Below are 25,122 nucleotides of genomic sequence, written 5' to 3' on the forward strand. Positions count from 1 at the left end.
ATGCGGTCGAGCGTGATCGGTTTCCCAGTAGTGAGTGGGTAACCGGGTTCAAATCCGGCTCCCCCCGCAAATACTTTTTGCCTTTTTTTCAACTTTTATGGTAATTTATACTGCAAAAAGTCTAAAAACTTATAAAATATTTATATTTTATCAATACAGAATACATTTTTTACCCTCAAAAGTACTTGATAACCTACATTGCATTCGGGTTTTCGTCATTTATTATACTTCTCGTACTGATGATTGAATGACAATTTTTTTTTGTATAATTGTACTATTTTAGAATTCCGATCCGTTAATGATTTCCTATAAATATGTACCTAATGTTGAGGCTCGTTGATAAGCCAACGTAATAAGGGGTTAGTGGATAATGTAGTGAATTTTAAATGTTAAAATTAACGTTTTAAAACTATTATATGTTTTTTTGTAAGATATACGGTTTTAATAAATGCAGTTTAGGAGTCTAGCATTTTTTTTTTACAATTTTTTTGTATTGGTATGGATACGTGTTCATTTATTATTTGTAAGTACTAGGTAAGGCGGGGGTTTTTTTTCCAAATAATTTTAAAACGTTATATATTGTGGGACACTTGTTTGCACAGTAAATGATACATCTTGAATTTTCAAATCGAAAAATACTCATGATAAATTTCCACTAACCTATAGTGATTCTTACCCCCCCCCCCCAATATTCTTCTTTCCCCCGTCCTTACTTCCCTAATTTATTTTTCAAATTATCTCTTTAGCATCGATAAGATAATTGTGAGCAAAAAAATTTATACAAATTATGAACTTGTAAAAATGTAAATATAGTATATTATGTTCAGCTTTTACGCGGAGCTAAGGTACTGTTTTGTATGGTAGGTTTTTATTTTTTTGTGTAAGAACTTAGTTGGGCGAAATAATTATTTATTATTTTCCCTTTCGAACCGAACGAAAACGGTTTCCAATGCGAGTGTAGTAAGTATTTCTAAAAAACAGAAAAAGAGCGCTTGGTTGACAAACTACACACAACGCAAATAAAAAACGTTCTTACACATGTGTTGTTTACCGTCAACGAGACGGTACAATAGTTACAAACTTGACACCGCCACTCATTCCTACAGTGTATTTTCTTACAGAAGGTATTGCTAGTAAAGATAACTTCACAGTCATCAACCATAGTAATACAATATTCTCATTACATTATAAAATCACCTCGAGTACTCTAAGCGAATAGTTTCAAAACTAACAATTAAGTATTCCGAATCCGAGTTTAATTTTGTTAAAAACTAACAATGCATTTAAAACACATTATACGGTTTTTCTGCGTCACGTTGTATTTCTTACACGGTCAAGGTGCCCCTTCTGAAGCACAAGTTGTAAGTATAACGAACACTATTTATTTATGATTATATACATTCTATATTACAGTCCTATAGGCATAGTTTAAAGTTTAATTCTCATTATGAAAAATTATAGAACTGGATTCGAGCCGAAGTCGCGAGATTAATGGGGGAAAAAAATGTATTTAGCTTTGATGAATTGCAAAATGCATTTAATTATATAGCAGATGTGTTCAAAAAACGCGTAAAACTCGAAAAAACCGATGGATTGAGAATGGGTAATTAACAATTGACAAATATGTTTTTCTAGTATAATACATTGTAATTCTCAACTATATTAGGCCTTTGATTAAAATATACTATAATATTTTGTACTTTCAGACGGCCTATATACAAAGCAGCAAGTCGAAGAATTGGCATAATAATGATAATGTCTATGCAATAATAGTTTTTCAACATTTTTCTCGACTCATTTATTGAATATTATTCTATTTTATATTACTGTAAAATCGCTCTTTAATTTGCTTATCACTGGGAAATTGTACGGTTATTTCCAAAACGGCAAATTCTTGTTTTAAAGCGGCGATTATATTTCGTATTTGCTTGTAGTTATATTTTCCGTTGTGGTTTTCATCGTGCGCATCGATCACGTATGCTATCCTTTCCTATTTTGTTTAACAGTATAATAAAATATAGCAGTGTTGTTAATATTATAATTAATCATTTTCTAAAAGTAATCAATAATCATTGATCATTGACAAAAAAAATAAAATTTAAGTCAACAAGGCATTTTTTTTTTTTGAGTGAGGAGGAGCTAAATTTTTATCAAGTGGCTAAACAAGAGCCTAAAATACCATGTACGATGTAAAAACAAAAACATGCTTACATTTTATGCATTGTGATTAAATAATTGTCAGTACATTTTAATAGTAATTAACTATTAATTATCTTAAAACAGGATAGATTTTAATGGCTTAGCCATGTTGGCAGTTCGTAGAAATATAAGACGAATAGAACTCAAAAAATAGATCTTCTGTTGTAAAATTATTATTTAAAAAAGTTATTTCGTATCAAATTTTCAATGTATATTATATTATAAAAATATATATAACTATAAAGTATATTATAACATAAAATATATAACTGTGTACAATAGTAGGTATATTCAAAAAAAGAGTAAACTTGGATGAGGCGTGTAGGGGGCGTTGCTCCCCACTTTATGTTTACTCAGGAATACTTCTATCTCCCCCCCCCCTCCAAAAACAAAATCATAACCACGTCACTGATCTATTTCATAGTAGTTAAAAAGGTTTTATATCAATTAATTTCTCCCTTTCTGTGTCAAAGAGAAGGTTTCAATATTTTAAATATCTCCACACAAGCAACCTATTGGGCCTTTTATCTTGTAATATAGTACTGTAGTTTTTATTTACCAATATAGCCGGATGATCAAAACCCACAATCGATCGGGCGTAGCGTTCGACTTCCGGCTTCGTATATGAACAGGCTGAAAGAACAAAGTATTATAGTATACATTTAAATCAAAGGCCTAATAAAGTTGAGAATAACAATGTGTTATACTAGAAAAACATATTTGTCTATTGTTAATTACCTATTTTCAATTCATCGCTTTTTACGAGCCTTTCGGGTGAGTCGAGCAACTCTGATATATCGTTAAATACAATTGCCATTTCATCAAAGTTTAGTTCATTTTGTCCCACTCTTGTCGCGACTTCCTCTCGAACTAAATTCTATAATTTTTCATAATGAGAATTAAACTTTAAACTATACCTATAGGACTGTAATATAGAATGTATATAATCATAAATAAATAGTGTTCGTTATACTTACAACTTGTGCTTCAGAAGGGGCACCTTGACCGTGTAAGAAAAACAACGTGACGCAGAAAAACCGTATAATGTGTTTTAAATGCATTGTTAGTTTTTAACAAAATTAAACTCGGATTCGGAATACTTAATTGTTAGTTTTGAAACTATTCGCTTAGAGTACTCGAGGTGATTTTATAATGTAATGAGAATATTGTATTACTATGGTTGATGACTGTGAAGTTATCTTTACTAGCTACTAACTAGGTTTGTAATGACTGTACCGTCCCGTTTGAGTAAACAACACATGTTTAACAACGTTTTTTTATTTGCGTTGTTATAAACATTTTATTTGTTGTTTGAAGTCTTTTAAAAAAATATAGCTTAACATGTGTTTTTAAAATATAATCTAGGTTGCTGCTTGAGTTTCAAGTTAACTCCTTATATTTTTACACCGAATAGGGAAAAATACAACAACATAAAACATTATTGTATGATAAAAACCAAAAAGGTTATACATAAGACATTTTTTAATAATTTTAGTATATTATCATATAAAACCATGTATAGTCTATAAAATTCCAAATACCCTGTATACTAATTGGAATGATATTAAAAAAATGAATATAATCTTTGAAGGTTGAACAAACTACTTTGTTCTTGTTTTTAACATATCACATTACAAAAATTAAAATTTAATATTATTAAATAATAAGTATGTTAATAAATGAATGACTGTTTTTTACTTGAATAGTATTAGAAAAAATATATCAAATTTAAAGTAAATTGAATAATATTTAATACATACTATTTAAAAACCGACAAAACACTTGTCAACATTTGTATTTTTTTTTTTTATCAAGTTGTATCTACAAATCCTATAGTGTTAATATTAAGTAGTACAATTTTTTTTTGTACATGCAATTACATTTTTTACAGAACTTTTGTTTGAGATTTCCTTGTCAAACAGAGTAATTACATTCATTCAAATAAATTTCTACTATTTTAAAACAATTTCAACACTGTTGAACGGGTCTTCCGAGAGTGTTTCAAAAAACAAAATATAAATATATCAATACAGATTTGATATTTTAAATGTGATAACAGGCTCATTGTGATACGTTAAATGTAAATATTTGTTTGATTTTCTTTCAACTATTTTTGGTAAGCAAATGATAAATATCACAACTTCGATAAGTAGTTATCTGAAACCAAACAGTTTTCAAAAAATGACTGAGTACCCATTTTATGATTTAAAAACATTTTTAACGCTTGCCTGAAATCGGCCAATAGAGTAATAACATGTTAATAGACAAATGCCATTAAACATTAATGAAGTATAATCGGTTTTTTAGTTTGTACTATCTATTCATCTTAACTTTTTTTACCTCCGTTTGGTCATAGGAGGTTATCATATTATCTTTTACAAAATTTAAACTTACATGTTTATTTAGATATACACTTAAATGGCATCGCGCCGAAATAGTATCGACACAAATGCCTTGAGAATTGCATTTCGAAAAATCACAAGACTAACGAGATGTAAGAGCAAAAAATAATTTATTAATCAATCAAGACAACATGAATATTGAACATGTGTTTTACTACATGCATGTAGTAATTCAATAACAGTTAATCAACTACTCCTTAAATAAATTATCAAGGATGATAGATACAACTATTTCCAGAGTGTATTGTTTGTCTGAAAGTACAAAATATAATTATTAATTTTTTAAACAAACAAATCATGCCAAATGAGTTGAAAATCACAATGTGGAACGCTTGAAAAACATCTCAATAATAACGCAATTTTTAAATAATACGATATTAGTGTGAAATTTTTAATTTTCTTAAAAAAAAAAATGATCTTATATCTCACATTTTGCTAATTGTTTTTTTGGACAACAAAAAAAGGTGGCCCATTTTTAAATTGTTTAGTAAATATACGGATTATAATTTTTTAGTTTAAAAAAAATTAATTAACTTAAGCTATACAAATGGCAAACTTAAGTAATGAAATGTCTTTGCAATAGTTGTTTTTCAACATTTTACTCGACTCGTTTATTGAATATGTTTCTAATATTGTTTTTATTACTGTAGTAGTGCTGTTTTAATTGCTCATCACTGGGACAATGAACGGTTATTTCTTCAATTTCGATTTTTAAATCAGCGATTACATCTCGTATTTGCTTGAAGCTATATGTGCCGTTTTCCTTTACATCGTGTATATCGATCATGGCTCTTATCTTTTTCTATTTTTTTAACAGTATAATAAAATATAGCAGTGTTGTTAATATTATAACTAATCATTTTGTAAAAGTAATCAATAATCATTGATCATTGACAAAAAAAAATACAATTTTAATCAACAAGTAATTTTTTTTTTTTTTAGGGGGGGGAGGAGCTAGTTTTTATCAAGTGGCTGAACAAGAGCCTAAAATACCATGTGTGATTTAAAAACAAAAATACACACATTTTTATTATTAAATTAAACATACTTCTACCCCCCCCCCCCACCAAAAAAAACAAAATCTTTACCATGTCACTGATTTATTTCATAGTAGTTAAAAATGTTTTATATCAATTAATTTCTCCCTTTCCGTGTCAAAAAGAAGGTTTCAATATTTTAAATATCTCCACACAAGCAACCTATTGGGCTTTTTATCTTGTAATATAGTATTGTAGTTTTTATTTATTATGTCAATATTATGTAGATTTATATTTAAAAAATGTATAATAATATTTTGTAATTTCAGAAAGAAAATACAATGCGAAAGACGTTGAAACACTCATCTTTAATAATTTATTTAAGGAGTAGTTGATTAACTGTTATTGAATTACTACATGCATGTAGTAAAACACATGTTCAATATTCATGTTGTCTTGATTGATTAATAAATTATTTTGGCTCTTACATCTCGTTAGTCTTGTGATTTTTCGAAATGCAATTCTCAAGGCATTTGTGTCGATACTATTTCGGCGCGATGCCATTTAAGTGTATATCTAAATAAACATGTAAGTTTAAATTTTGTAAAAGATTATATGATAACGTCCTATGACCAAACGGAGGTAAAAAAAGTTTAGATAAAGAGATAGCACAAACTAAAAAACCGATTATACTTCATAAGTGTTTAATGGCATTTGTCTATTCACATGGTATTACTCTATTGGCCGATTTCAGGCAAGCGTTAAAAATGTTTTTAAATCATAAAATGGGTACTCAGTCATTTTTTGATAAGTGTTTGGTTTCAGATAACTACTTATCGAAGTTGTGATATTTATCATTTGCTTATCAAAAATAGTTTAAAGAAAATCAAACAAATATTTACAGTTAACGTATCACAATGAGCCTGTTATCACATTTTAAATATCAAATCTGTATTGATATATTTATATTTTGTTTTTTGAAACACTCTCGGAAGACCCGTTCAACAGTGTTGAAATTGTTTTAAAATAGAAGAAATTAATTTGAATGAATGTAATTACTCTGTTTGACAAGGAAATTTCAAACAAAAGTTCTGTAAAAAAATTAATTGCATGTAGAAAAAATTGTACTACTTAATATTAACACTATAGGATTTGTAGATACAACTTGATAAAAAAAAAAATACAAATGTTGACAAGTGTTTTGTCGGTTTTTAAATAGTATGTATTAAATATTACTCAATTTACTTTAAATTTGATATATTTTTTCTAATACCATTCAAGTAAGAAAAAATAATTGTTTTTCATTTTTGATTGCTACAATAACAGCCAGCATTGTACTATCAACAATTAAGATGTATATATATTACTCTATCAAATAAACTGAAATCTTTAATTTATGTATGAATACTAGATAGAAAACAGTCATTCATTTATTAACATACTTATTATTTAATAATAATAAATTTAATTTTTATAATGATATGTTTAATATAATAACAATGTTGTTTGTTCAATCTTCAAGGATCAAATTCATTTTTTTAACATATACTAATTAGTATACAGGGTATTTGGGATTTTATAGACTATACATGATTTTATATGATAATATAATAAAATTATGAAAAAATGTCTTATGTATAACCTTTTTGGTTTTTATCATACGATAATGTTTTATGTTCTTGTATAGTTAACTTAAACTCAAGCAGCAACCTAGATATTATTTTAAAAACACTTGTTAAGCTATATTTTTTTAAAAGACTTTAGTAGTCAAATAAAACGTTTATAACATACAACGCAAATAAAAAAACGTTGTTAAACATGTGTTGTTTACTCAAACGGGACGGTACAGTCATTACAAACCTAGTAAGTAGCTAGTAAAGATAACTTCACAGTCATCAACCATAGTAATACAATATTCTCATTACATTATAAAATCACCTCGAGTACTCTAAGCGAATAGTTTCAATACTAATAATTAAGTATTCTGAATTTGAGTTTATTTTTACTAAAAAATAACAATGCATTTAAAAAATATTATACTGTTTTTCTGCGTCACGTTAAATTTCTTGCACGGTCAAGGTGCCACTTCTAAAGAGCTAGTTGTAAGTATAACGAACACTATTTATTTATGATTATACATATTCTATTATACAGTTCTATAGGTATAGTTTAAAGTTAAATTCTCATTATAAAAAATTATAGAATTGGGCTCGAGATGAAGTCGCGAGAACAGTGGGGCAAAATGTATTAAACTTTAAAAAATTGCAAACTTTATTTAACCATGTAGCAGATACGTGCGAATTATACACAACGCTCGACAAAAACGAAGAATTGCAAATAGGTAATACACAATAGATAAATATGTTTTTCTAGTATAACACTTTGTTATCCTCAACTCATTAGGCCTTTGATTAAAAAATATCATACTATAATATTTTGTGCTCTCAGACTTGTTTACAAAGCAGCAAGTCGAATCCTACGCCCGAAAGATTGTGTGTTCAGATGATCCGGATGTATTGGTAAATAAAAACTACAATATTATATTACAAGATACGAGGCCCGTTAGGTGGCTTGTGTGGAGATATTTAAAATATTGAATATTTCAATTGTTCTATGCAAGACAGGTTACATTCTTATAACTATAACAGGTACTAATTATAGTCTTTTAACAATAGAAAAATATAAGAAGCGTGGTCAATATACACGATGATAAAGAAGACGGCACATATAGCTACGAGCAAGTACGAAAAGTAGTCGATGATTTAAAAATTGAATATGAGGGAATAACCGGTGAATATCCCAGTGATGAGGAAATCAAAGAGCTCCGTTACAGTAATAAAACAATAGAATAATATTCAATAAATGAGTCGAGTGAAATGTTGAAAAACAACTATTGCAAAGACATTTCATTAATAAAGTTTGCCATTTGTTTAGCTGTAAATTAATTAATTTTTTTTTAAACTAAAAAATCATGACCCGTATTTGTACTAAAAAAATTTTAAAAACGGGCCTCCTTTTTTTGATGTTGTCCAAAAAAACAATTAGCAAATTATAAGATACAAGATCATTTTTTTATTTTTTTTTTTTTAAAAGAAAATGATAAATTTCACACTAATATCGTGTAATTTAATATTGCGTTATTATTGAGATGTTTTTCAAGCGTCCCACGTTGTGATTTTCAACTCATTTGGCTTGATTTGTTTGTTCAAACAATTCATAATTATATTTTGTACTTTCAGACGTCATATACACTCCGAAAGACGTTGAAAGGATCATCATTAATAATTTATTTCCCAATGTTTGATTATAATACCTATTAACTGTTAATTACTGTAATATGCATGCATGTAGTAAAACATATGTTCAATAGTAATGTAGTCTTGATTGATTAATAAATTATTTTTGCTCTTATATCTCGTCGGTCTTGTGATTTTTCAAAATGCAATTTTTAAGACATTTTTGTCGATACTATTTCGACGCGATGCCACTTAAGTGTATATCTAAATAAACATGTAAATTTAAATTTTGTAAAAGATAACATCTTTTATGACCAAATGTATGTAAAAAAGTTAAGATGTATAGATAGCACAAACTTGAAAACAGATTTGTCAAATTTCACCATATGTATATGTATATAGTCAGATTTTCAGCCAAGTTAAAGTTGAAAGATCCAACCCACATCGTCATGTGATAAATTCAATACCTTCTTAGCTGTGTACGGCGGTTTGTTGCAATGTCTATTTTTCGAGACATTGTGTTCCCCTTCCGGCCGGAAGAAACTCGTTTAACAAGCATTATTATTGAACGGTCATATCTACGCCGCCGGGGAGAAACGACACACAAAAACGGTAATAGATATAATTGGTAACTGAATTCCAGGCCACGACCGTAAGACGAGGTCCGTCTGGGGAATGATAATTCAACCGTAATTGTCACCCGAAGGGCAAAAGTTTTGTTCCGCTCTTGTGTAATAATAGCAATAATAATAATATACTGTCAAACGAACGAGGAAAGGGCAAAAAAAAAAAAGGGTCGGATTCAAAACTTATTGGTCGCACTATTTCTAAGGGGCACTGCGAAAAAGACCTTCATTTGTCTTTACAGTAATAATACCTGTTGTCATTATTACGATTGTACTTTTATTCACCGACATTTGTTAATAATTTTACTTGTTGGTAAATTATGTTCAGCAACTAGTTAATGAAAATTGGGTTTCATCGAGACTGGTTAGCCTTGACACATTGTGATAGTAAAATTAATCACCCAAAATCGGCTTGTTAAAACGTTAATCGGCATGTTAAAATGTATTGTAGTACTTATATAATATAATATTTATAGTTCAGAAATTGTTTTATCATTTTTGTTGACTGAATACACTAGTAATATATAATAATGAATTACACATTTAACGAGGAACTTCTTAATATTGAGTATTTAAAGAACAATAGAAAAGACAACTTCCAAACCCTTTATTAGGTAAGCAGAAGTTATTTTATGTAGGTAGATTAGGTATGATTAGGTAAAAACGAATGGCACAGACTTGAAATATAGATTCAAATATCATAATGTATTGTATTTTGTAATTGAGACAATATTATTATGCCTTACCCGTCCTGAGTATAACAATGGAAATAATTCTTATCACTACCTACTTTTATTTTAGGCCTTCAAAATAGAAAAAATTATTTCAATGACCTTGATGACAAACTATTTTTAGAAAAGACTATCTAAACAATGTATTAAACAATTATAATATACAAATTATTTATATAAACCGACAACACGTTAATAGAAAGTAAAACAAAATGCCAAATAATAACAAACTGACAAATGAAATAATACAATCACTTATCACATATTTTAATAACCAATGAGAACGTTGGAATCGAGGTAACCGCTTCGGTAACCCAACTAACGTTTTGTTAACTTACAAATGGAATTTAACAATAATTATGTCACGGTGAAATTTATTTAATTTAACCAAATGTAAATTCAAATGAATTGTTAACATCTAACAATATGTTAAGAGTGTATTTAACAATAGTTGGTGATTCCGTAAGACACTAATTTTCTAGGAAAATATGAATATAATTTCTATGGGTATTTGTTTTACTATATTTTCTTCAATACTTGGAAAATGTTCATCCCTTAAGAGAAGCGCGGACTTTGTTTGGAATTTTTGCCGTTTCTGCAACTATACAGAACGTTCTATAGAAGTATATTGTGTGCATACTGCAAGCTTTGAGAAGAAACGTGGCGGAAAGAACGTTTTCAAAGAAAAAGCGAACCTCTTTCTTTGGGTTTTTTTTTTTTATCTTTTTCGCGCCCTGTTGTACCTCCTACCTATCTACTAATTCTTTACCCTTTAATGAACATCCGCTTGTCAATTCGATATCAGTTAACGCACATAACAAATGAACCGGCAAAAGAAGAAAAGGGTTCGCCGAGAAGAAAGCGCGCAATCATTAATCATTTCCCGGCGGCGGCGGCGGCGGCGTTGGACTTTTTCACAATTTAAAATGTCATTTTCTTCGAGCCAAAAACTAAAATATAAGGCTCCTCGTTAGCGACGGATAAACACTGCGATTGCAACGCATTCCTCGTGTACAATATGTAATGTACACAATTTCAACTGGATGACTCGCAAAAGTCAGAAATCACCGAACGGGTTGTGTGCACGTGCATTCTTTATCGGTATTCCAATATCTTCCAACAGTTTCCCCGCCGTTTTACAAGGAATATCCATATGTATACTAGCGTGTACCCAACGAATACTTACACATTTAGCCCGTCAACTTCAAGTTTGTGATACGTGAAGAAACCGCGATACGTGTGAATTTGTATCAAGCGTGTACGAGTGAAATTAATAGGAAAAAAAATCACAAATTCAAGGTGTCGCGGCCGCCAAGTACTTGGGTTTTATTTCCAGCGCACTATACATCATAGACCATAAACTATACGGAGAACGGCCGCAAGCTTTTTGTCTTGGCACTGTCCACCGGTCTAGATCTGACAGTGCTCATATTATGTACTGTACGTAACAATCGTCGGCAGCCGGAGACGAAAATAACTGCTAAAAGCCGACCACCATAAGGCACGTAACAATATTATATTATAATGACCATTTGGCGCACGGACGAACCGCGAGATAAGAATAATTTTTTTTATATTTTTCTCCTACTGGGACTACTACAATTCGTCATAGTATTTATTCATCCTGAGTACAGGACAACAGGCCACGGACATTCGCTCAAACATCTGCACACAACGGGAACGACAGAATCTGGATAAGAGGCAAATTATCTTTGGACAACCTTTTTCCCGGAGCGGATGAAACGAGGCGCTCAGAAGCCCCAAACTGATTGACTCCATAAAATGCAATTTTTCAGGACAGCCAGTTAAAGTTATTCGAAACAATGTGTGTAAGCACAATTGTCAATGTACAAAGCCTCTGGAACAAAAGATATTTGCAAAAGAATCGGGACTCTTGGGTATCCTACCCGCAAACAAACTAAAATTATTATCATAAAAAAGGTGGTCTTTTTTTGGGGGTGGAAACATCCCTGCAACAATCCAACCGAGTGCGCCATGATGTTTAACAGCTATTGTTGTTGTCGTTACACATTAGGCATTTGCTGCAATTATTTTTTTATTTTATAATCTGTTCTTTACAGGGGGGTAGAGGGGGTGGGGTGGAAGGGGATGGTGTTTATCGTTAGTTTCTAATATACACCGAGGTGGTGCAACGTGGTGCGAGGTTCGTCTGACGTCTGCCGCGGGTTAACTATAGCGCGTGAAAGCACTGTACATGATATAATATATTATTAATCCCACGGCGGAGGATAAAAAACCAAATCTAACGGTCCTATCCCACCGGTAAGTCGATGGATACGAAAATAAAACACTTCCGCCGTTTAAATCCGAAATTCGTGCCAACTGTTGGGGTGACGGATAGTTTTTTTTTGTCTACTACCTACCTATACCACCGCACACACCGTGTACTGAACATAATGATAATAATATATTATACATACGTTCAACTGGTTTTCCGAAGCTGTGACACACACACACGTGGCGAAAGGATTGCGATGGTCTATTTAGAGGGTGTCGAGAAAGTGAAGGAAAAAAAAAACCCCCGACTTGGGCTTTATATGCCCATCGCCACACGTTATGCAAGATTAATTTCAGAATCCCCCAAGACGTCAGCGTGCATCGAGTATGATATTCTTAAGCCGCCAGGGAATTAAAAACAAAATAAACGATTTACCGAAATAAATATTTACCTGGTTCATATTATCCATGGCGTCGCTTCGGTCAAACGGGAAACGTCAACAAACATCGTCCAAGGAAAACTTCCTGAAAAAAACAAACAAACAATACATTTCTATATTAATAAAACGAAATTTGTTTTCAACATTAGACTATTTCCACCTTAATAGGATTGTATTGCTTTGTGCAATGTCCCCCTTGTTATGTTATGAACTCAAGATCTGACAAGTTTTTTTTTACACGGTCTCTTACCTAACCCTGGCAAAAAAAAAATGGTCCACTAAATGGCAGACCTTCGTGTGTTTGGAGCCAGTATTTAGCCTGTACTTTGGGTTGTAACACGGTAAAGGTTAGGTTAGGTTGTGGAAAATAATTAAAAACTAATATTTTGTGTCCCCCCACTTTAGAGGCAACTGCCACAGGTCTCCTTAGACTTATAAATGAAGCGGATTTCTTTACACGGATGATAGATAGATGGCAATAGCTCGTGTAATAAGTTTTTTTTTTACCCGTCAAAAATAAGACAAAATAATAGCCAATTAAACGATTTTACAGAGTACGGTTACACTTCATGCAAATACATCAATACATGGATATGTCCTGATATATATATATATATATATACCTTATATCCTTATATATCCTTATATATCCTAATATATCCTTATATCCATTATATATCCTGCAACTTGATGTATCTGCATGAAATGTGGATACTCTTAACTTTATTTTTAGAATGACCCTTCATAATCCATATCTATTATTTCTAATCTTATATATATATATATATATATATACTTGATGACGTCAGTACTGTGACACTTAACATGTCGAAAACGTTCAGAATGACCCGGGCCATAAGACATATCCGTGTGAAAAAGACATGCACAAGTTTGTGGAAAAATAATATTGTTAAGTCTGCTCTTTAAACAGACATTTAAATCAATCCACAATGTCATTAAACTATGATAGACTGCAACGCATAACGTTCATGTTTTTTTTTTTTTTTTTTTAAGCGCGGTAAACTGACTGCAGTTTTTGTTTGTTGGTTTTTTTTACACAACACTACTCTTGTCCGCCCCAAGTATGATTCCCATCTCGAGATCACTGTACCTCAAGACGCGGCGGCGTGGCGTTTAATTAATAATTTCCAACCCTTCCGGACACAACGGGGTGTATAAATAACAAAAAAAAAAAAATACATACAATTAACCCAACGATGGCTGAAAGTTGACAAGAGTGCACGTCGCAATTTCCACATTGTTTGCACGTTTTATACGGGTCGACAATAGAGAGCCGTAGCTAAGCAAACAAACTCCAAGGTTTTTTTTTTTTTTAATTTTTCTTCTAGTTTACATTGTTTTAAAAAACGACGACGACGACGACGCCCTTTTCTTTAAGTGGCCAATGCGTGTAGGTACGCATTATAATGTTTTTCCGCATCGGCTCGACCGGCAAAAGTTTATTATACATGTATATGTATATATTTATACGAGTATAGTATATGTGCACAAAAAAAAAATCCAACTCGAGTGGCTTTTGTCCGAACAAACTTTCTTGTTTTTTTTTTCCCGCCAACTATTATTATCGTTATTATTTTCCCGTCAATGGGTTTTTTTGCGGTAGCGGTTTTATATTTATTTTCACCCTTGAACCCACCCCCAACCCTTACTCTACTGCCTGTACCCCCTTCAAGCGGATTGCTCGCGAAATACCGCACACAATACACAATATATATATATATATTACAATGTTGTGTTTTGTTTGTGTATGTGTGTGTGTGTACAAGCGAATGATGATGATGAAGAAGAAACCCTTTTTTCGCCTCTCCCGCCGTGTACATCTCCACCCTGTATAGACACCTACCGTGTTGTACAGGGTGTGATCCATCCGACGTGTAAGCCATTAGTTTTCAATATTAATTTTTCCCTCATACAGCCCACGTTCGATGGACCACCCTGTACAGCGTACAACCCCCTCCTGCCCTCCAAGGCGAGCAATAATACTCTGTTTGCATACACACACACACACACACATAGGACGATATCCTCTGTGTGTATATATTAATACACGTGCAATACAACGGGCGTTATTGCTACACACATCTTCACATAGTCATGCAGTTATAATAACCGCACAGGCTTTTTTTTTTCATCACGTTTGGACGAAGCGGTAGCGGAAAAATCCGTATATTATATCATCAGCCGTTTTGTTGATACAATATGTACATGCTGTAAATGCTGTATCGATACAACCGGCGGTGTTTTATATTGTATAGTAAAAAAGCGCAGGGGTGGAAAAAAAACGCACACTCACGGCATTTTTTCATTTCAATTATTTGCACCTCGACAACCGTGCCGGAAGTGATGCCGGATACGAAACTATAATGCACTCCTCGGAAGACACTGCATCGATCAACGGTAAGAATGAAAAAGATTCATTAGCGTTAGAGGAACGACAAAAAAAAAAAAATAAATAACACTTAGGAACGTGGTGGCGGCGGCGGGCCATGACTGTTATTAATATACTTTTATAAGGTCAAAACCGCCGGTACGTTGGCCCGGCCGAATATGGTTAGTATCTCGTCCGAAACGGATAGGTTTTGTTTTGTTTTTTTTATGCATTAAACGAGCAATTTAATTTCAATAACTATTATTAATACCTGTCTACTTAGCTCGGCGCCAACGGTTACCGTGTAACACACAAACCAATTGCGTCGTTCGAATTGTCTACTCGGCAATAATAATAGACCTTGGGCATTCGGGTTGGAACAGTGGGGCGGGTTTAAGGGGGTGGCTAAGGGGGCAATAGCCCCCCCCCCCTCTTGGGACTAAGCTATTTATTTTAGAAGGCAAGTATTATGATATATAAATAATTATTATAAAATACCGTCATTGAAGGATATGGTTATTTAATATTTAGGTTTCAAGCTATTTTTTTACTGTTGGATTTAAAATACAGCTAGGTAAATGCTTGAACCTGGGTTGGAATCAAAATTCAAATTCTGGTAGTCTTAGAACTTTGTCTTTTGAATGTTTACACAAAACAGAAAAATAAAATTATTGGTAACTGAGAAAACTCAGTTAAGAGTATCCACACTTCATGCAGATACATCAATACACGGATACGTCCTGATATCTATTTATCCTTATACCCTATATCCTTATATATCCTTATATACCCTATATCCTTATATATCCTTATATACCCTTATATACCCTTATATACCCTTATATATTCTTATATACCCTTATATCCTTATATATCCTTATATATCCTTATATACCCTTATATCATTTTATATCCTTATACATCTTTATATATCCTGAAACTTGATGTATCTGCATAAAGTGTGGATACCCTTAACTTTGTTTTCAGAATGACCCCCAGCCATAAGACTGGCGGTCGTATCCATGTCAAAGGGTACCTTTCAAAGTGATTATAGAGATGATACACACCTACAGTAAAAAAGATAGAGAACTAGATGTGCAAAGGAAACCTCGCAGGCGTTTTTAAAAATAAACCGTACATGATGTTCCTTCGGGGAAATCTTACACGATCGACCGATCTGGCAGGATCACGCTACAAGAGCTTGGCGGCGTGGTGTACGACTGGTGCGAGGGGCTAATCACACCCCTAGGTCTATAGAGACGGTGGACGGGCATGCCAGTGACGGTCGTCAAAAATTATAATAATACCGCGCGCCGCCGAAACGATAGTTTGGTTTGGACACATTTGAAAATCTGGGCGTTTTTATTATTTTTTTTTTTTTACTTTGATAGTACACGAGCTGAAGACGTACAATAAAAAAATGTGTAATAATAATACGTTGCCGAGAAGCGAGTGCAGGCGAATCACACACAGTAGTTGTTGTAGTGTGTATAATATTATTATATAGTAGCTGCTGCTGTTGATGCTGCTGCTGGTGTTGTACACAGACCGTGTACCCCTATGTTATTATTTCCTCCGGTTGATTGTCGATTGTGCTCCTCCCTTCAACATTTCCGTTCTCTCGTGTGTGTTATTATATTATAATATTAGAAGAAGTACTTTTTTTTTAGTTCTCCGTGCAAAAACACACACACATACTCGAGTAGTCTGAATAAATATTATACATATATATATATGTTAAAAAGAAAAATTACCGCGCCTCCTTCGCCGCCAGAATGCATATATATCAGTACAAAGCATAATTTTATGTATATATATATTGACTCATTGATAGACTCGGTTTGACGGCCGACGGCGAGGAAATCTTATTTATTTGCACGTCACGTTCAGACTTTTTAGCAGACGACTCGCGAAAAGTCAAAGGAAAAAGGCGAACCAACGTTATTAATAATAATAATAATATCGACAGAGACCGAGACTGAGAGTATTTATAAAAAAAAAAAAAATAATAATAATAATATGTACGTTTAATAATAATCCAAGTAGTACACATGCCGCCGTTGATTTTGTTTTTGAGTTTTTCTCTTTGCGCGATGCAATTAAGGAAACTATTTTTTTTTTTTACATTATTTTTTTTGCTGCTTGTACAAAGCTCTCATTTCCGAGCAACAGTAGTACACCGAGGTACCAAGGACATTCCCCTCAGTCGTCGGCTCAGGGTGGGTTTGTCTGTTTATAATACAAATCATTATGATTACGTGTACAAATATATACAGGGTGATGCAACGGCACGAGTATGGACTTGAAATGGCAACGCAATACGTTTTAAACTCCACGTAGACAACAAATATTTTAACTAACATTTTTAGCGTTAGGATTTGCAATTTTCGTCAATCTTTGCCGTGCAAAGCCTTGGCTTGCTGTGACTTTTTAAAGATTTGGATTTTTTTTTTTAATATTAAAAATTGTCTTTATTTACAATCTGTACAAAATATATTGTACAATCAGCAAGTCTGACGACAAAGACACAGTGACAACAATGTAAGAACAGGAAGGCTCTAGATCTCAGTTTAAGACCTTGTTATTCGTTGGGTTTTTCCAATTATTACGGTTTTAATTATTAAGTTGTTAAAATATTTTCTAGTTAGTAATTGTTAAGATGAATGTTTCTTTTGAAGTAAATCTACAAAAAAAAAAAAAACAACAGCAAACGTACAGATATTGATGAAAATTTAAAACTCAAATTTTTATGGAATTAAAAACAAATGTTCCCAAGTATTTAAAAATATGTAATAATGTTCAAAACGTTCTTTTTTTTTTTCAAGAAAACACGAGTGTCTCGCATCATACGGATCACCCTGTATATATTATTTCATGCGAAAGCAGAAAAAAATAAATGATTTACTAATAATAATCAAATATTAAATAATATTATATATTTTTTTTTTATTGACTATATATTATATTATACGCTTTGGCGGGCCTACGCCTCGTGTCTCTGCGCCTTATTAGTTTTCTTTGGTGTGCCGGATGCCGTTTTCAAAGGAATATACATTTTGCGCAGAAATAACAGAAACGAGCAAATAGAACGATTAATAAAAAAAAAAAATAACAGTTGCAAAAACAAAAACCCTTCTCGAACGATAATATTATCTGTGCCGGTTTCTGTTTGATCGAAACCGATGTGTGATGACAATAAAGAAGATCCTTGGACGACAATAATATATACTTAATATTATTCTATTTTGCGTAGGTCATCATCTCACCGAGAGAGTAATAATAATAATATTATTATTAACGTGACGACTAAAAAACTAGTATATAAAACAAATATATATATATATATATGTAAATATTGGCCGGCGTAAACGGTCTTGGGTTATTTTTATTATCATTAAAAAAAGTATAAAAATGTAAATGTACACGAATTATATTATTGCGCGTAACACGTTATGTTTTTTTTGTGTTTATGAGAAATAAACATTTTTAAAAAAAAAATTACTATAATATTATTAGACACTTGTGTAATTGGGTGTTGCACACACAACAAACGAGGAGACATTCTGCAGCCAATGCACATAACACACACACACACACAGCGAAGACGATGATAATAATATTATAATTTTCGCGTGTGAGTGCTTTTTGTAAAAATACATTTAAAACCGGATATGAATTAAGACGACAACAATATATTATATTCGGACAATGAGAGCGTTTTTACACAAATAAAACTGCACAAAAAAAAAAAATGGCAAAAGCTCAACACGAGACGATGTTATTACATATAAAATTAACGCTTGCCCACGACCGGAATCTTATCGTTTGTCTTGTCACGACGACTCAAAATATATATATATATATATATATATATTCATATGATACACTTGTCGTGTCCACCCCAGACTTCCAAATTAACGCAAGCACCTCCTAATTGATTGCATTATATGTAAGTTTGCGCATTTATCAACCATTTAAACGACCGCAAGTCATTGCTGGTGCACGACCTGGCATTGATTTACTGTGGTCAGTAGTGTAAAAAAAACTTATAGACCATATAGCATTTGTCCGAAATTTAGCCCTTTACCCTAGCCCGAATCCGTTTTAACCTTTTGTACCCGCTTAAGTATATTCCTCGTGTCGATTTACTGTTGTACTTATTGAGTACATTCGAATAAAAAACATTATCTAGATAATCATCCAGATAATACACTATTCGAGTAGAAGTTATTGGAATAATTCTAATAATTCCATACATAATATTATTCCAATGAAAAGTTATTCGAATAATTCAAATTGAAATTATTCGAATAATTTTCAAACTCAATTATTCGAATGAAAAGTTATTCAAATAATTTTTAAAAAACACTATTTAAATGGTTTATGTTTTTTGTGTTAAGTAATTATTTTTTAAAACATCATTTCGTGTAAGATATATATAATATAATATACAGGGTGATCCATTAAGGACGAGCCACTAATTTTCTCTTAAAATAATTGCAATTTTGTAGTTGTTCTTTTTGTTTTTTTACACTATTATTACACCTCTTTTTTAGTATTTTCCAGAGCTCCATACACTTTTGAAACTCAAATGGTAAAGTATATATTCAATTAACTTTATAAATTATGAATACTTTGCTGGAAAAGAAAAACTTAACTTTAATAACTTTAAGAGTGATTTCCAAATCAGGTTATTGACCAGCCAAAAACTTTATATTTAAAGTTACAAACGTTCCTATTTAAGTTTCAAAAGTGAATAAAAATTAAGTTCCAAGATGTGTCTGAAGATGTGTCTTTTACAATATTTATAATGTTATACGAAATGATGTATATTTTTACATGCCATTGAAAAGTTGTCTATATTAAATTACTGATCATGGTAATTTAATGAAATTACACACGGTTTTATGGCTTTCGGCATAAACGGGCAAACTAAGAATAAAAATTGTTTTAAAAAAATTGCTACTTACCGCGTTAGTTTTTTTTTTATTAAGTCTTTAAATTTTTTTTTTCGCTTAACGTTATATTACGACCCATTTCTTTCGAGTGATGTTTTTCATTTTTTATTGCATTTTTTCATACACTTATTATTGTCGCGTGCGTTTAGAGTATAATAAGAGTTTCAATAAAAAAACCAGACGCGTTATTCACCACACGCACTGGTAAGTGTCCAGATCCGCATTGACTAATAAACCACACAGCGTTTAAAAATATCTCTCCTTTTATTCATTTCGTACACTCTTAACAATAATATGATGTGGAAAAAAAACATATATTAAACGGTAAAACACACTGGCTGGCCGCAAAGGGTTAATCCTTATTTATCGTGCACGTGCCTCGTGTAATGATTCTCACAATAAATCCACCGCTTTACTACTACAACCCATTAATAAAAATAGTGTAGTTAACGCGAGTACGATAATAGTTGTCAAGTACCACGAATATATTATAGGTACGCCTCCGCGGTGCGATTGTAATGTAATTTTAACAAAAGCATCTTTTCGGAGGCTTTTCTAATCCAAATAGCTGTGCATAGGTACCACATTATAATAATAATATTGTATCATAGTATAATATGTATAGTTTAATAAATATTACCATGACATCAAACCTTGTTTAGCTTACATTTTGAGACATTTTGGGACATTGGGTGCCCATGGCAGGGGTGCTCAGTACATGTTACAATATATGTATAAGTGTAAGATATCAACCGATGATAACAGTATCTTGAAAAAAAAAAACAAAAATATAAGGGGTGAAAATTTATTTCATCATATAGAGTACCAAAGAGGACTTGTTTTTCTTTCTTTTGTGTGGCCATACTGGTGTTAGTGCTTGTGTTTGCTTCACTATCGCATACAAGTTAGTTAATCTCTTAATATTATCACGCTCTACGATGTGAACGAATACTAATCTATTGGCTGCGGGGTTATGGAAACTGCAACGCATTGCAAAAATGTGAAAATCCACAACTTGACGGTACAATTAATGTCGGCGCTAGGGATATGTATATTATCACGAATAACCATATTGGACGTTTTTGGTGCCGCACACGCTCATATTATTACTATAATTTAATGACCAGCTGCTATACGGGATTAGTATAGGTGTACAACAATATTATATTCGATTATCTGATGTACGCGGCGGTGTAACCCTGCGGCGGTGGCTCCTTCCTGCCTTACAGAAGCCCACGCGGTTGTAACCACATTGGACCGCGATTACCATCTTAATGTTGCCTAATAATAACGATCGACAACGGGCGGTATAGATCAGCAGCAACGGCGACAACGACAATGGGTTGTGCTGTGCCGCGGACGCCTTCGGGTTGTTTGCGCTTCTCGGTCGAACCGGACCGGCGACTTCTTTGCATTATTATTATTATTATAAAGGCGTTTTTAGTGTGTTTCTTTTTGTGCTCAGATACCGAAGATTATCGCCTAGATCCCGCGTACTACGTATAGATGATCCTCCGGGTGATCTTGTGCCGTATGGGCGGATACCTCTGTAAAACGTCTACTGGCTATACGATAATATTCTTAATGTAATCTTTCATCCGCATCGCTGATGATAAATACAAAATTGTTCCAATGCAAATCGAAACGCCTTATTGTTAGAGGAGAAAAAGCACACTACAGACAGTAGTTGGTCCCTCCTTATATTGACTAATAATTGTTAGTCTATTTAATTATTTTAAACATTTTTCCGAGCAACTAACATTTTCCTACAAAAAACTAAAGTGTAATAATGATAATAGTGTAATTGTTGGAAAACGCCTTGAACCTAACTGCGCCGAATGCGTTTTGCTCGGATGCATGACTCACGATGGTTAAATTAACTGGCGAAATTAAAAGAAAACAACATTTTTTTTTTTGAGAAAATTGCGCCTCTTTTTTTTTTTTTGAAAACATTTCCTAGAAATATATAGTTATTACGGTGCTAAAAAACAGTCTTTGTTTTCGACCCTAATAGTGAATACTTTTGCTCTAAACCATCATCACGCATAGACAGATAGTATAAAACGCATTTGAAAAACGTTGTAAAGAATCGCTAAAAAAATTGTTTGACTTTTTAATTTATACTTCACAAAAATGTCCAGATCGAGGTATATATATATAATCCAAATACAAACGTGTATTATACGGTTTGCAATCATATTTTTTGTGCGTTTTTCTGAAATGTCGTGGATCGACGTGGTGGAAGCGACTCGGTGAAGATAAAATAAAAAAATTGAATTTCAAATGTATTGGATTACTATGTAAAATATTTTCTCGTCCCACGTCCGTGTGCATTTTATACGGTAATGATAAAGAAAAAAAATGTAAGTCATAACGCGTTTGACGTTAGTGAATTCGGATTAGGTAAAAAAAAAAATAATAATCCGACGAGAGGCTATTGCAATTATTATTTTCTTATGGCCGGTTTGTGTATTAACTCTATTTGGGTTTCATATTTGTACTTTAATAACTAATTTGACCAGAGTTGTTCAAAATTCTAATTCGAATACCAATAGATATTTCACAGTTTGTTCGAAACTTAATTAGCTAAAACTGGCTTTGACCAATCAAAATTAAAAAGACAGCCAAATAAAAAGCTCTGAAAAATACCCCCCAAAAAAAAAGGTTAAATATTTAGTCGTTTTTAATTGTGTTCGAAATTATAAAAAAAAAAAAAATTATTAATAAGAATTATTCGATTATTTTTTGTTCAATTCAATGCAAAATTGTTCGAACAGTTATTTTTGACATTATTCGAATAACTTTTTTACAAATTTTTTGAATAACTAGTTTTTTTCCCCTGTACCTATTGTTTTAATATAATTTGTAAATGTGGTGTAATATGTTTTATTTATATAAAATAACGTTTCAAAATATAATTACTTTACAAAAGCGCTTTAAAATAAAATGTTTACAATATAATTATTGTAATAATTGTATAGTCGAACAGTTAAATTTACAATTTTTCGAATAACTTATTATGCGATTAATTAAATTTGAAACGTTTCGAATAATTTTTCATTCGAATAACTTTTACTTGAACCGGGTGTTATCTAGATAACGTTGTATTCGAATGTTGCACAACAACAGCTCTGATCTCGTAGACCATCCATCGACTGATAAGAATTGAAAAGAGGTTTTTTTTTTTAAAAAACAAGCAAAAGTCAAATGATCTCACTTGTTCAAACACAAGTCGCGCATAATAGTGTTTATATATATATTATTAATTATTATTATTTTTTTTTTTTATTACCAGTGCCGGTCGCCGGCCATTAAAACCGCGCACTGATGTACACGTCCTATCTCTTGTGAAACAACTGTGCCGTATCGTATTACCAACTCGTTAGTATATTATGTATTATATAATACACTATCTGTCGAGTGTGAACAATTTTAAACGTTTATTTTGCTTTCAGTGCTTTGCCAAGCGAATCCGCGTTCTCGCGGTTTAACGCGCCCGTTTTGTATATAATATATGAAAAATAATATAATATTATAATTTCGCTCATTTTCTCGCCGTGTGCTTTATGCCGTTTGACCGGACTCGCACAAACTTGTCACAGAGACTTTACAGATTATTATGTATTCCCATGCTAATGCAAACACCGACAAGTCCAATCTGGGCAAAACCATAATAACCCGTCATCAACTTGAGCTCAACGTGCGACCGCTGTCGCAGTTTTGACAACAAAAAAATGTATTTCCAATCCGATTGATTAGCATATTTCGATCAGGTATTATTGCATTTGACAGCGTTCTCAAACCAGGTCGTTATCGAGATCATATAATATAACAAAACACTTTAGAAAAAACATAAACGTCAATATGTTCACGATGAAGGTAATGAGCGTGTTGTACGTCAGCTGGTCCATAAAATATATTATGTTCATATTCGATTTTCTATAATTAAATCGACCACCAACCGACCAATTCCGACGGCCTACTAAAAAATATAATATAAAGATCAGTAGTATTTTTTTTTTTAATTTTTATTATGGTTTGTAAATATTTTATCGACTTGTTTATGTGTAGCTCTGGCCAAAATCATTTCCGTAATCGCTACTAGTTGGACGTCCAATTAAATACACCATAAACACATTGGTGTGATGTTGTTGTTTTAAATATAGTTATCATACATAGCCACAACTATCCACAAGGAGACCGACGAATTCGGAATAAATCATAATATTATATACATAATAATAATAATAATGTAACAACCGTGTACGTTTGGCCGTTGGCTAAAAACGAAAATAAAAATAAAAAAGTAAGTAGTTACGTTTAAAAAAAAAAAAAAAACTTACGCGCGAGAAAGTGGTTTTCGAAATCAAAAGAATATATATTTTTTTTTTTTTGTCAAATAAAATTACATTTAATTGTTGTTGTTGTTTGTCGGTTTTTGCGGTCGTTGTTATTTGGGGCGTTTTTTTAAATTATTTTTGTGACCGCTGGCAGTGTTTTTTACCCGTACGGTTACACCGATAAAATCCACATTCGCAAAAAGACACATGCTTACCCATTTAGATCCTCGTTAGATCTCTCCGGTACCCGGGGCAAACGTATCGATCCCCGACCTGGGTAGACAACCGTTGTGCGAAGACTACTGTTATTTTATAATATAATTATCGGTCTGGATGTGAGCGTCAAAACCATCTTGGAAAATAACAATGTGTAACAATGTGAACAAGAAAAAACCCCTTGGCCGAATACCGATTAGGTATATCCGGTTTGTATTAATTTTTTTAATCAATTAGATCCCCCCCCCCCATCAAATAGCATCGAATGTGGATTTAACTCAAGCTCATACTCAGAGTTGTGCGTCATTCGAATAAAAAACGTTATCTAAACAATTATCTAGATAACATTCAGGTAAAAGTTATTCGAATA

At 32.2% G+C, this 25,122-nt stretch overlaps 2 protein-coding genes and 2 long non-coding RNA genes across 4 annotated transcripts in view; 2 read left to right on the forward strand and 2 right to left on the reverse strand.

Annotated features, from left to right (window-relative positions):
• Window positions 1-25,122, reverse strand: part of LOC126841513 (uncharacterized) — a 116,436-nt gene that overhangs the window by 57,421 nt on the left and 33,893 nt on the right. The window contains exon 2 of the long non-coding RNA XR_007686181.1: window positions 12,862-12,934. This is a non-coding gene — a long non-coding RNA (uncharacterized LOC126841513). The remainder of the gene's footprint in view (window positions 1-12,861; window positions 12,935-25,122) is intronic.
• The window catches only part of LOC126841511 (uncharacterized), a 174,359-nt gene continuing 150,289 nt past the window's right edge, over window positions 1,053-25,122 (forward strand). The window contains exon 1 of the mRNA XM_050578057.1: window positions 1,053-1,361. Coding sequence (XP_050434014.1) covers window positions 1,278-1,361 — 84 coding nt within the window. The 5' untranslated portion in view covers window positions 1,053-1,277. The remainder of the gene's footprint in view (window positions 1,362-25,122) is intronic.
• Window positions 4,695-5,401, reverse strand: LOC126841514 (uncharacterized). Its single transcript, XR_007686182.1, has 2 exons — window positions 5,247-5,401; window positions 4,695-4,853 (listed from the first exon to the last, which is right to left on the reverse strand). It is a non-coding gene; the product is annotated as an uncharacterized LOC126841514 (long non-coding RNA).
• On the forward strand, window positions 7,451-8,991 carry LOC126841512 (uncharacterized). Its single transcript, XM_050578058.1, has 5 exons — window positions 7,451-7,680; window positions 7,781-7,919; window positions 8,027-8,097; window positions 8,254-8,410; window positions 8,818-8,991. Exons 1-5 carry the CDS (start codon window positions 7,597-7,599, stop codon window positions 8,880-8,882), a joined length of 516 nt encoding a protein of 171 aa, XP_050434015.1. The 5' UTR covers window positions 7,451-7,596; the 3' UTR covers window positions 8,883-8,991.

The sequence above is a fragment of the Adelges cooleyi genome, unplaced genomic scaffold (genome assembly GCF_023614345.1).
Source record: "Adelges cooleyi isolate 19-005CV unplaced genomic scaffold, UGA_ACOO_1.1 ACOO_flye_CR_arks_rails_tigmint_CR_PRNA_384, whole genome shotgun sequence".
Lineage (NCBI taxonomy): Eukaryota > Metazoa > Arthropoda > Insecta > Hemiptera > Adelgidae > Adelges > Adelges cooleyi.